Consider the following 14,081-nt stretch of genomic DNA (forward strand, 5'->3'; position numbering starts at 1 on the left):
GGGGCTTTTTTCAGTGGAACATATGAGGTTATCAAAGCTTAGAAAATAATGAGGGGTATAGATAAAGTTAATGGTAGATGTCTTTTCCCTAGAATGGGGCTTTCAAGATCAGGGGGCACATTTTTAATGTGAGAGAGAATAATTTAGAAAAGACATGAGGGGCAAATTTTTTACACAGAGGGTCGTTCGGGTGTGGAATGAACTTCCTGAGGAAGTGGTGGATGCGGGTACAACTACAACGTTCAAAAGACATTTGGATAAGTAAATGAATGGGAAAGGTTTGGAGGGATACGGGCCAGGGGTAGGCAGGTGGGCTAGTTTAGTTTGGGATTATGTTCGGCATGGGCTGGTTGGACCGAAGGGTCTGTTTCCAAGCTATATCACTCTATGGCTATGACTCTAAGAATGTATAAAACATTGCAATGTACTGTTTTAGGAAGCACAATTGTTTAAATGTGTAATGAAAGCATAGGATTTGACAAAACAGCCTCCAGCTGTAGCTAAAGTCAGCATTTTGTAGGTTATGCTTCAGGACCAAGCATGGTGATGGAATGTTAAGAGGGGTGACAATTCAAGGAGTACGCTTTCACAGATTATTGGTAATTATCCTTCTCTTCTTCTCAGTCCAGAGCCCTGAATTGATCCCTACGAGGAAATGTGTCAACTCCTACTCAAAGGGAAACGAATACCAATGTAATGGGTTTACCATCACTTTAAGTCCTCCTTAAAATCATACACTCCTGGACAAATACAAACAAGGAACAAGAGTAGGCCACTCAGCCCTTTCAGCCTGCTCCACCATTCAATAAGATCGGGGCTGGTCTGACCTTGACGCTACATTCCTGCATAATAATGTTTTGTCCCCTTGGTCATCAAGGATCTGTCTAACTCTGCCTTAAAAATATTTAAAGATTCTGCACCATTTGAGGAACCAAGTGAGCAAAAGGAATGTTTCATCTTGTCTTAAATGGATGACCCTTTATTTTTAAAATATGAACCCTAGTTTGAGTTTCCCTTACAAGAGGAAACATCCTTTCAACATACACCCAATTAAGTCCCCTCAGGATCTTATATGTTTCAATTAAGTTACCTCTGACTCTTCTGAACTCCACAGGACACAGACCTAGTGTCTCTAGCCTTTCCTTATAAGGCAATCCACTCATTCCAAGTATTGGTCTAGTAAATCTGCTCTGAACTGTTTGCAATGATTAACATCCATCTATAAATTACCATTATTTCATTGCTGTTGTGTCAAAATCCTCGAATCTCCCACCTGACAATATCAGGATTGTACTTTTACTGTAAGACTTGCAACAGTTCAAAGAAAAGGTTTATCATCATCTTCTCTGAGCTTTAAGATTAATGTGGCCTTGTCAGCATCATTCATTTCCTGAAGTGAAAATATCTGCCTTTTTTGTTTCCCCCTAACTCTTCATGTACGGTCACTCTTCCTGAATATACTGTTCCAAACAAGGACTAAGAACATCACAATGCCTTACTGAATATACTGCAGCTTCAAGACTTTACATCTTTGTTTATGGGCTGTCATACAAATATCTCTGTCCATGCCAGGAAAAAAAAGAAGCAGACAGAATTAAGAGTCTACACAGTTGTAATGCATTATAAAAAGCATCCTTCTGTCTTAACGGAATAAATGAATCATTCACTCACTAAAACAAATGTAGCTGAATAACCTGTTAAATGTTGGACCCCAGCGACCCCCGGAAAATCAGGGTTTAAAATGTGTATTCAGATACAAAGATAGTCAGCCTGATCACTGAGCTCCCTCGGAAGTTGATGACAGTATTCACAGTGACCATTTCCAAATCCAGTACAATTTCCCGTGGTCCGCTGACTGGGCGGGTCATCACCAAGGTGGCACTGACAGGCCCCGTTTGCTGTAGGATTGGAAAGAAGTAAAAAGAAAAGCTTGTTATTTAAGAGCTTTCAATTGAGCACCCTACCCTTGGCGATTCTTCCTTTGGGGACATTATTTCTATCATGTGATAGGTCTCAAATTTCACAGAATTAAACCTTTGTGCAACAAATGCTGCCAGGAGAATTTGTGCTCACTGTCACAAGGTGTGCTCTGGGGTGTGGGGAATGAGGAAGTGCATGTTTCGGAGGGAAGATTCTACAACAAGGGCTTGAACAGTCAGTCAGGTTGGGGTAACAGTGATTGTTTTTACATTGGCTCTCCTTGGCTCAGTTAGGAAGTAAATTCATCCTAAAATGCTGATTTTTTTGGCAAATGGCCAGGGATTGATGCTAGTATTGCCAAATTAATGGCACATCAGTTCATACGTTATTACATGAGAACATAAGAAATTGGAGCAGGAGTAGGCCATCATGCCCCACCATCATTTCACAATTGCCTTTGTGGGACCACATAAAATTATGCCCTGAGAATGTAAATGTGATGTAGAAACCAGTCCGACTATGGAAGCAATATCCAGCCTTGAAAGGACTTGGGCTTAATAGTGACTTAAATGCTGTTTTCTTTTTATTCATTGGCAGGACATTGGTGATCCCTGGTCAGGCCAACATTCATATCCCTTCTCTAATTGCCCAGAGGGCAGTTAAGAGTCAACCATTTTGCTGTGAGTTTGGAGTCACATGTAGGACAGACCAGGTGAGGATGGCAGTTTCCTTCCCTAAAGGAAATTAGTGAACCAGATGAGTTTTTTCAACGATGGTTTCATGGTCATCATTAGACTGCTAATTCCGGATTTTGTTGTCTTTATTGAACTCAAATTGCACCAGCTGCTGTGGCGGGATTCGAACCCCAGTCCCCACAACATTACCTGGGTTTTTTAATTAATAGTCTAGCAATAATACCATCGATACCATGATAATATCATCGTCAGTCCTTGTGTTAGGAGGGAAGCGTGTAGCACACAGAAAAATACAAAATTACTTAGAGGCAAGTTGTCGAATATGAGTGATTTGATTGGTCCATGTGTTGAGGAAAGATAAGGTCAAGAATGTTGACTGATAAAAGGAAGAATGTGGCAGCTGTTGACTGGACTTACAAGAAACGCAAAGAAATTGCTTGCGAAAGAATGAAAGCATATAATAAAGCCAACGTGATGTATGTTTTGAGCCAAACTAAAATTCAGTCGAGCGTGTCATATCTATTTTAAGAAACACTTAATCAGATTAATGCTTTCAAATATATTTTACTTTTTACATTGGGTACAGCTATACAAGTCAAGGTCTTACCCTCATGTAGAACTCCCTGCCTTCATTCCCAGATTTGATCTGGAAGATGTAGTAGGCACCTGGGTAGCGAGTCGTGGCCTGCATTTGGAAAATATCCGAGGGCACATTCCTTCCTGACACAATGTCCATATACTTGTACAAAATGGTGAATGGCTGTTCTGTGCAGCCTGGATTCTCTCCATGACACATACAACGACTGCAACACAAGCAGGGAAGTAACAGTTCAATGGATAGTTTCCACAATGAGATGATACCCTCCCTATAAACACATTCAATCTACTATTTTTCCATGGGTTGGTGTCAACTTTGAGCTAAAAAGCTACTTCTCAATATGGCTATCCACCAGAGTACTCACTTTTCATTCAACTGTATATAAGGGTCTTGACATTTCACTGGCTGTAGACATTTGTATCCTCCTGGAATGTTGTAGCAGTTTTGTTCTTCTGTACATGTGTGATTTGCAGCCTCACACTCATTAATATCTAACAAATAGAAAAATATTGAGATACATATTGCGCACACTCTGGTCTGTGCAGTGGTTCAAGCGTCAAGGTTCTCCCTCCCAGTAAATGTCAACGGGATGTAGTGTTGTCAGCTTTGGCTGGATGCAACCCTAGACATTTCAACACATCACCTTTCTATCCAGTTGCCCCATACCTACACTTCCCTTAAAGGTAAAGATCAAATCACCATTGTCCCACTCTCTCATTAGACAGGGACAGTTGGTGGTGATTTAACTTGAGGGTCACTACACCTCAGGCGACGTTGCGAAGGTGGGACCATCATGGCAACCTCAGCTAAAGTGGGAATTGAACCTGTGCTGTTATCATCACTCTGCGTTGCAAACTAGCCATCCAGCCAACTGAGCTAACTAACTCTTGGTCATGTGACATGTCCGTCTTGCAGTCCCATCTCCCCAAATCAATCATAAAGCAAATTCTCCCTTACCCTGTTGGTTGATTTGGGTCCAGACAAACAGGCATTCTTTACCCCATACCCATTTCCAAAACCTTTAGAATTAACAAATGAAATGATTTTTTTAAAAAAATTACTTGAATATTTCTCCCATGGTTGCTCACAGCTTCATCCTAGACATTAACCTTTAATTCTCCAGAAGTTTCTGGTCAATGTTAGCCAGGCTGAATCGGTAGAGATTTTATGATAAGTGGCTCTTTGAACCTCAACACTGAGGTGGCACTATAAAAATTGATCTGGGCACAGTGGATTGGGTTCATGTGCTGTGCTCACTTAGTCCTTTGTGATAATGGGAGCATAGGAAGGAATTTTATTCCACTGTTAGATTGGTGACAGAACACCAGATGTTTTGGCCTTGTCTTCCCGAATGTTGTTGCTGTGGGATCTTCCTGTGGGATGCCGGTGTCTAAGGATTCAAGGATTTGCTGCCTGCGATATTGAAATGAAATGGACAGAAAGCAAATGCAAACCACACACTCACTGTTTCCCAATTTGAAGCCTTTGAATTGAGGCACCATGACTACCAAGGAGGATGGTGATGAGGGTGATGGCAGAAGGCTGTTTTGGTGACTGGAAGCCAATGTCCAGTGACATACCGGAAGGATCTGTGCTGGCTCCCCTATTATTCATCATTTATATAAATGGCATTGATGACTGTGAGGGGTGTTTGGATGAGTAAGTGTGCAGATGACTCAAAGATTGTCGGGTGATTGAGGTTGATCGTCTTAGGATACAAAAAGATATAAACGTGATGGTCAAATGGACGGGTTCCAGATAGATGGAATTTAACATTGAAAAGTGTGAGGTGATACACACTGGAAGGTGTAATTTGACAAGAAAGTGTTCAATGAACAGCATGACATTACGAAGTTCTGTGGAAAAGAGGGATCTTGGCATGTTTGGCCATAGATCTCTGAAGACAGAAGAGTATGTTAATGGGGTGGTTAAAAAGGCATATGGGACACTTTTCCTTATCATTTCAGGCATAGATTACAAAAGCAGGGAAGTAATGTTTGAGTTGTATAGAACTTTGAGACCATAGCTAGAATACAGTGTGCAGTTCTGGTTGCCTCTTTACAGAAAGGATGTGATTGCACTAGAGGGAGTGCAGAGGAGATTCATCAGGATGCTGCCTGGGATGGAAAATTGATGTGATGAGGAAAAGGTGGATAGGCTTGGGATGTTTTCATTGGAGCAGAGAAGGTTGAGGGGCAATCTGATTGACATGTACAAGATTATGTGGAGCACAGACTGAATGGATAAGGAGCAGCCATTCCTCTTAGTTGAACGGTCAGTCATGAGGGAACATGGGTTCAAGGTGAGGGGCAGGAGGTTTAGTGGTGATGTAAGGAAAACCTTTTTTTACCTAGAGGGTGGTGATGGTCTGGAATGTGCTGCCTGGAAAGGTGGTAGAGGTGAGTTGCCCACATGACACATCATAACATTCAAGACTACGGGCCAAGTGTTGGTACATGGGATCAGTTTAAAGGTCAGGTGTTTCTCATGTATCGGTGCAGGCTGATAGGCCGAAGGGCCACCCTGCACTGTATGGGCTCTATGATTCTATGATCTCTGCACAGTACGTGAAAATAACGGTGATCGACATAAGTTCACCAGTCCCCTTTCTTACTAATAAAAAGACGCAGGCCAGGATTTTCTCAGAGACAGACTGAGAGGCAGAAGGGATGGTAAAACTGCTACGACGGACACTGAGAGGTAAACTGAACGTATTCCAACTGAATGTATTCCAATTCTGGGATGTGGAACGGCAAAGGTTCAACTGGTCCCAGTTAACTGCACAGTTGGTGGAATCTGGAATGCATTGTCTGGGAGGGTAGTTGAGGCGGATAACCTTACAACAGTTAAGAAATACATGGACAAGCCCTCGAAAATGTCATCACATTCGAGTCCATGGGCCATGTGCTGGAAAGTGAGACTACTGTAGATAGGTCAGCGCAGATTCAATGAGCTGAAGGGCCCTTTCTGTGCTGTGTGACCCTATGACTATGACTGTGTTGGCTGTTTTACCAAGCTGCTGGCATTTTGCTCCAATTGGAACAGCAGCCTCTGCCCAAGGGGAGCCCACCAGCTGTGTGAGGTGGCATCCTGACAATAAGCAATGGCTTCAGAGGCTCCCTGCCAAGAAAGGCGTGGGGAGGGTGGGAGGGGGTGGTGTGCGCCAGGCAGCAACGGCCAACTTAACAACCCCTTCACAACCATTGCAGAGATTTCCCCTTAACCGCTGGGGCCTGCTTCCCACCCCCCAACCTGCTGCTCCTTCGTCAGGTGAAGAAGACAAGTACAATTTTGTGATTCAAGAAAAATTTAGAAAGGCACACGGATGGGATAGGTATGGACAGATATGGACCAAACGCAGGCAAATGGGACTAGTTTAAATTGTGAAAACTGGGCGCCATGAATAAGTTGGGCTGAAGAGCTTGTTTCCATACTGTAGACCTCTATAACTCTACTCCTGACAAGGTAACATGCCCAGTGACCAAAGTTGGGGCAAGACATGAAAGGTCAGCTCCAATGTGTTCAAAGAATACTTCAAGAGAATTCGTCCAAATATGCTGGGCACCTTAAATATGTGCAACGTCATGGGAAACCATCTTCAGTGTGTGCTAAGCTAAAAGTTCCAAAAATAATCCATCATGTTTTGAGCCTCAGAGAATCTTGTTTGGTGTGAAAGGTACAATTAAAAAGTAGAGGGTGTGCGGTATTTTAACTCCTAGGAGGAAATGTAATGCATGGACCTGCCCTGGAATCATTGTGAGCCTCATCAAACTGCGGGCCTTTGCTTTTCCTTGTGTGAGTTTGGGGCCATGACTGACCTGAGCAATGGAAGGTAAGGACTGGAAGGCAAGGTTGTCTGACAATTATATTAAACTAGTTCTGATTCCATTACCAAATGGCAGAGATTTATGACCTATGTTTCTTACAACACTCCTTGTTGGAAGTGCCAATTATAAAATTAGTCATTCACCTAGATTCATTCTACCCTGTGACAAACTTGCCTACAGTTGTACATAGGAATTAGTTATTCCTGTGTGACAGATTTGCAATGTTTACCTTCCTCCCTCAGGACTGGCCCTCAAGTAAAATACGGGCCTTGATAAAGAGTTTGAGAATAATCTGGCTACTCTTTACCTTGACAACTCCTGTTGTCATTGTACATAGTGTAGCCCTCAGGACAGGTACAGAAGTAATCGCCTGGCTCATTGATGCATCGGTGCTGGCAGAGGAAATCTGAGAAACTGCACTCATTGATATCTAGAAACAAGAACCAATATTACTTGATTAAAAACTTTAAACAGAACTCCCTTGTGTTGTATGTTTTCTCAACTTATACCAATTGGCTGTTTTTCTACTGCACTGTTATATCTGTTACTTACTTATCCTGCTCAAAAATAGCAATGTTTTGCTCTCTTCATAAAGTTAAAAAGAACTTTATTAAAACTTTATTATAAATATTTTAATAAAAGAGCATTATTTGATTATTAATACTCTGGATCTATCATTCTCTACGAATTGTACTATCGTGACGCAAACTCAAATCAGATTGGAGCCTTACACCTCAGGAAAAGCAACCATTAGTGCCAATTTTCTGGTTCAAACATAAATCACAGATGTGGAAGACCAATTGTTAAGTCAGTTTAACTCTAATTCTCTCCCTTTTTTAAAACACAAATATGCTTGCTTGCTAGATCATGCAGCCTTATCAATCAGGGTTGAACGTACATTAATAAGTAACTCTGAATAAGTAACTCAGCCAGAGTTACTGTTGCATGGAAACATTTACAAACAGAAACAAACATAATAATGGGACAGGACTTTTCCTGGGGGTGAGGATCTAGAGGCTTGGACCATTTCAAACTGCCAAATCACACCAAGGCTAAGGGTGGTGAAGGAATAAGAGTCACACACTGCGATTGCCACAGCACTGGCCAATTTAACTTTTAAGAAAAAAAATTCTTTCACAGCAAGAGGATGCCATTTTCTGCCCATTCCTACTTCCCTTGAATTGATCGGCTTGATCGGCTATTTCAGAGAGCATGGAGCTATGTTCCCTGGATGGTCGGAGGTTGAGGGGTGACCTTAAAGAAGTTTATAAAATCATGAGGGGCATGGATTGGGTAAATAGACATGGTCTTTTCCCCAGGGTAGGAGAGTCCAAAACTAGATGGCACAGGTTTAAGGGACCTAAGGTGCAATTTTTTCATATAGAGGGTAGCGCTTGTATCAAATGAGCTGCCAGAGGAAGTGCTGGAGGCTGGTACAATTACAACATTTAAAAGGCATCTGGATGGGTATATGAAAAGGAAGGGTTTTGAGGGATATGGGCCAAATGCTGGCAAATGGGACTTGATTAATTTAGGATATCTGGTTGGCATGGATAATTTGGACCGAAGGTTCTGTTTCCGTGCTGTACATCTCAATGACTCAATGACTATTTAAGCATCAACCACATTGTTATGGGTCTGGAGTCAAATATGGGCTAGGCCAGATGAGAATGGTTAGTGAACCAGACAGGTTTTCATAACAACAGCGATAGTTTCAAAATGTCCCCATAACACAGTGGTAGCATAAATTCCTCAGGGCCAGAAAGCTTGTTTTCAAGTCCCACTAGCTCCAGAGGTATGCAATAACATTGCTGCATAGCATGATTAGTAAATACAGAATCCCAATAATTGTTTCATGGAGACGAGATTACTTTTGAATTCCAGATTTATTAATCATGTCACTTATTAATCATATTAACCATGTGTCCAGAGGATTAGAAGAAGAGTCATACTGGGATGGAAATATTAGCTCTGTTTTTCTCTCTCCAAAAATGTTGGGTTTCTCCAGCACTTTCTGGTTTCATTAACCCAACCCTAGTCTGGGCTTCTTGATCACATCACTAGACATGACGGTCTAATTAATGGTAAATTAGTGGCCAAATGACAGGCATGTCCTGAAACTGGACAGCCAGAGACCTTCCACTTTGAAAGTAACAGCAGGCTGCAACAGGAAGTGGGTAAGGGAGAGGGTGCCTCAAAAAGTCAGTGTCTTATCTCCAAATTTATTAAATTCAAATTTTAAAAATGGGTCCTGCAAAGGAATGGCTCAATGGATGGATGATGGTTGCTCCTACACAACACAGGCAGGGAGGGAGGGACAGCCTTAGGCCCTGCCTGGGACATTGCACAAAACCACCTCCCATCTGCCAACATAGGGTGGGCAATGGCCTAGTGGTATTACTGCTGGACTATTAATCCAGAGACCCAGATAACATTCTGGGGACCCAGGTTTGAATCCCACCACTGCAGATGGTGGAATTTGAATTCAGTAAAATATTTCAGGTTAAGAATCTAATTATGACCATGAATTCACTGTTGATTTTTGGGAGAAACCCATCTGGTTCACAAATGCCCTTTAGGGAAGGAAACTGCCATCTTTACCTGATCTGGCTGACATATGACTCCAGTCCCACAGCAATGTGCCTCTGGCCAATTAGGGATGGGCAATGAATGTTGCCTAGCCAGCAACGCCCTCATTCTGTTAATGAAAGAATAAAAAAAGAGGAATCCACTCCAGGGAAGTTATATGACTACCTGGCATCTGGAAAATCCCAGTCGGCCTCCTTTAATTAAGCCCTTATGGAGTAATATTGGTCTTCAGATCAGAATAAAGGCCCCTCGGCCGATCAAGTCTGTGCCAGTTAAAAACAAGCACCTCACTATTCTAACTCATTTGGCCCATAGCCTTGCCATCACATAAGTTTTGGTTGTGGCGTTCAATTGTTCTGTGTCCTACCCATTCCAGAGATGTGAACAGGTTGATTAGAAAATATTTTAAATTCTGTCTGATTACTTTGCTGTGAATCACCTCAGGAAGTTTTAGTACATTAAAAGGCACTGTTAAATTGCAGATTCTTACTGTAATTTATTATTTATGTTTTCATTTCTGCAAAGGCTTATATTTTAGCCTCAAAGCAAAATGTTTTATATATGCAAACGTTCTTTTTCTAAATGAGTTCAGATGGCTAAAATGGCCTCTTTCACTCATTATTAACTTGTACGCAGGGAAAATGTCCATTTATGCAGTGTGTTGCAGATCAGTGAAAATTTATGCCGCAATATAGTGTTTGAAACAGCTAACAATTTGAATTCAGCAATGCAAATAATTCAACTTCATCAGCTTAGAAAGATTAATTAGATAATTTAAATAAATGGACTTTTAATTCATTTCACCAGAACTACAAAGTAGATCAAAGTTCAATTGTAATTCAAAAATATAAATATTACATCTTTTTAAAAGAAAATAATATAAACCAAGAATTTTTAACACAATGCCTGCAATAGTCATGAGCTGTGCTCGAGTTTCCGGCAAATGATAAGTATTGTGATAGAGAGGCCACAAGGTGGCAGCTTTCAGCATTACAAGTATTGTGTTAGGTTAAATATTATCTTTTCTGATTCTCTTTCCCCGCAATTTCTTTTACAAACTTTTAAAAGACAAATCAGAAGAAATGTGTTAACTCTTCTGTTTCTTCCTTTCACCTCATATTTAAGACACCATTTGCTCTTTTTTGTTACATAACAAGTATTCTGATCACCAACAGGATGGATTGTGGAGGTGAAATTTCCCAGGACGCAGAGGAGGTACAGGAGGCCCAGAGTCTATCATCCTCAATGCCATTTCCTCTAGATGATCAGTTCTGCCGCAGACTGAAGACATCCCAGGACACTGACACTGAACTGCTGGAGTAAGACCTGCAACCTGTACAGCAGGTGGCCATGTCATCCCAGTGTCCATCAAGGTGCTCTTTGTTTCTTTGTTCTTTTATGCTAATGGATGCCTCCAACGATCTACTGGGGATCTATGAGGGATCTCTCAACCCCCAACTACAAACGCATCAAGGCTGTTACCAATATAATTTGTACCGGATCACACTGCCTAATCTCACTTCCTGCCACTTGGGCAGTAGGCTTTGCCAAATTAGTTGGTATCCCCCAGACACAGAGTGCTATAGACTAAACAACTGAGGCCATCTCATAATGCAGCAGTCTTCATCACCAGAAAAAGTTTCCATCCCATTAAAATACAAGTCTTCTGTGATCATTGGTACCACATCCTAGATATCTTCACCCAGGGAGCTACCATGATGTCAAATCCTTGAGAACTCAGATGTTCCTGCTTAATTCCAAGTGCCAGATCTCACAAAAGGTAGTTACTGAGAGATAAGGGCTCTGCAACCATGGATGATAACTCTGTTTTGCAAGCCCCTGACTGAGGCTGAACATTGATACAATCTTCAATCAGGGTCATTGTGAAACTCACCATAAGTCTGCAAAAGATGAGGCTCTGATGCATAGATCAGTCTTGAGTAATAATGGCATGCTGTGCTCTACACCACCGTAGCAGGCAAAGAAGGGATGTGATAGACTTTGAAGAGTTAGGAAAGTGGCACAGGTCTTCCGAGGAGTAAGATGGGGATATGAGCAAGAATAACATTACCTTCAGTGTGATACAGCACTGCATTGTCAGAGATAACAATCCAGACAGGAGTTAAATGATATTCAGTTCCAGTAGATGTGAGCTGGGTGCAGTGATCGTTCATTGACTGTGATCTGTTATTAATCGAAAGGCAAGCAGCCTCTGTTTGTTCCCAGAAGCAAATGCAACAGTTTCTGTTTGTTTTCTTTCTTTGCTCTTGATGCTGTTCAATAAAAGTTAAAGTTTTCTATCCTTTGTAGACTTTCCGGTTTGTGCTTGTCCCAGACTGAACAATGAGAAACTGTATGCCATACTGCGCAGTGGAGAAGGAGTAGACAGGTTTCTAAAGATAGTAAGGGTGGGCAGCCTGTGCAGTTCTTTTTCTCGCATCTGAGAGTCAATCAGACCGTGATGAGTGAAACAGCAATACAATTATAAATGTGAGCTTGTATTTGCAATGAAATGTTACCCATGCCACTTATGTACCCTTAAAAGTTTTCTTTTGCATTCCCCTCCTACTACATGGACTGTGATAGACAACCTCTGGTTGGCACTGTTTGACCTGATGCATGACTAGGGTTTAAATAAGGCACCAAAGCCAGGAGATCCATTCAGTGGTGAGTATGTTCACTGCTGATGAGCACACAACTGCACAAGCATATAGAGATAAGGTGCATACAAAATAAGCAGAGCTGTGGAGGACTGTGTGAGAAATTCACTACAGCCCTCACAGAGAAACTGTTCATGAAACTCCCCAAGATCAACTCGAGGCTGCTTTTTTATAAAATTCAGATGTCAAACGTGGTGTCTTTCAGATGAGACATTAAACCAAGACCATATCTGCTTCCCAGTTGGATCCTATTTCGAAATAGGCCAGGGATGACTTCCCCAGCATCCTGTTTAATATTTGTCCCTCAATAAACATCAGTGAAACAATTAAGTTTTCTTTTTGAAGGAGCTTCCTGCAAGTAAGTTGGTTACCATATTTCCATCTGATAGTCAATGGATATATGCAGTTCACGAGCTTTAGGTCATGAAGGGCTTTACACAAATGCAAGTCTTTCTTTCTTTCATGAATATTTCACACAAACTAGGTTGGCTGTAACATCACATTTGAAGACTGCATTCTCTGTCCTTATCCCAATCAGGATGCTTGAATGCTCTATTGACCACTGCTGCTGGCACAGAAGGTCTACTTACTAATCTTTATTCATTCATGGGATCAGGGCATCGCTGACCAGGCAGCATTCATTGCCTATCCCTAATTGCCCTGCAGGCAGTTTAGAGTCAACCACATTGTTCTGGGTCTGGAGTCACATGTAGGCCAGACCAGGTAAGGATGGCTGTTTCCTTTGCTAAAGGACATTAGTGAACCAGATGGGTTTTTCCAACAGTCAACAATGGATTCGTGGTCATCATTAGATTCTTAATTCTAGATATTTTTATTGAATTCAAATTCCACCATCTGCAGCAGCGGAATTCGAACCTGGGTCCACAGAACATTATCTGGGTCTCTGGGTTAACAGTCCAGCGATAATACCACTCAGCCATCACCTCCATGTATCAATACTGTTCCAGCTCATAACCAGTTCCGGTCCGTGTACATAAGAAGACTTGAATTTTAATTTGCGCATGAATTCAAAACTGCAGCTTGTCTCACATCATTTTTGAGTTTTACTTCGACTGATTTCTATTTGGAGAGGTGTGATGCGGCTGCTGATTCAACATCACCTCCTTTACATCTTCTACAGTCGGGCTGTACCCTCTCACAATGAAGAAAAACAAATAAGTGTTTGGTGACACTGGAACTTTGTGGCGACTACACATACATACTCACAGCGCAACACAGTTCCATGCACTGCACGTTGCTAAATCATCCACAAACATCAGCACTGCACACACGCACGCAGCTTGGAACGGGATTTGAACGGGGCTAGAGGGGTGTGAATGGACAGGGTGCTCAGAGTACGAGAGAGAGAAAGAGAGAGAACAGACCAGGGAGGGAGGGATGAGGGGGAAAATAGACTGGGGAGGAGTTGGGAGAATGGAGGAGAGAGAATAGACCAAGGAGGAGGGGGAAAGAGAATAGATGAGGGATGGGGATGATTGGATCCAAGTGGGACAGTGGGAGGGGAGAACGGGCCGCTTCCCCTCCCTCACCCAATCTCTACACCTGAATCCTGGTTCTTCTCCAACCCCTTCCCCATTCATGTCCTTTAATGCACATGCATGTATTTACAAGCACCTTTAGCATCAGGCAACACGCCATATTTCATATTAGCAGCCAGTCCAGTGACAAAGACTTGCATGTGGACACTTTTCAATAAAACTTCTGCACTAGCACATGTGCAAGCACCTCCCTGGAGAGTCCATGCTCCTCAGGGTCAGTCAATGCAGCCAAA

The 14,081-nt window shown here is 42.0% G+C and overlaps 1 protein-coding gene across 3 annotated transcripts in view; it reads right to left on the reverse strand.

Annotated features, from left to right (window-relative positions):
* Positions 1–332: 332 nt before the first annotated feature.
* The window catches only part of fbln5 (fibulin 5), a 78,651-nt gene continuing 64,902 nt past the window's right edge, over positions 333–14,081 (reverse strand). For all 3 annotated transcript variants that reach the window (XM_020531502.2, XM_020531498.2, XM_048600151.1), the window contains 4 exons: positions 7,348–7,470; positions 3,578–3,704; positions 3,223–3,418; positions 333–1,898 (listed from right to left, as the gene is read on the reverse strand). In XM_020531502.2, the coding sequence (XP_020387091.1) occupies positions 1,737–1,898; positions 3,223–3,418; positions 3,578–3,704; positions 7,348–7,470 (608 nt within the window). In that variant the 3' untranslated portion in view covers positions 333–1,736. The remainder of the gene's footprint in view (positions 1,899–3,222; positions 3,419–3,577; positions 3,705–7,347; positions 7,471–14,081) is intronic.

The sequence above is a fragment of the Rhincodon typus genome, chromosome 8 (assembly GCF_021869965.1).
Source record: "Rhincodon typus isolate 14 chromosome 8, sRhiTyp1.1, whole genome shotgun sequence".
In the NCBI taxonomy this organism is placed as follows: domain Eukaryota; kingdom Metazoa; phylum Chordata; class Chondrichthyes; order Orectolobiformes; family Rhincodontidae; genus Rhincodon; species Rhincodon typus.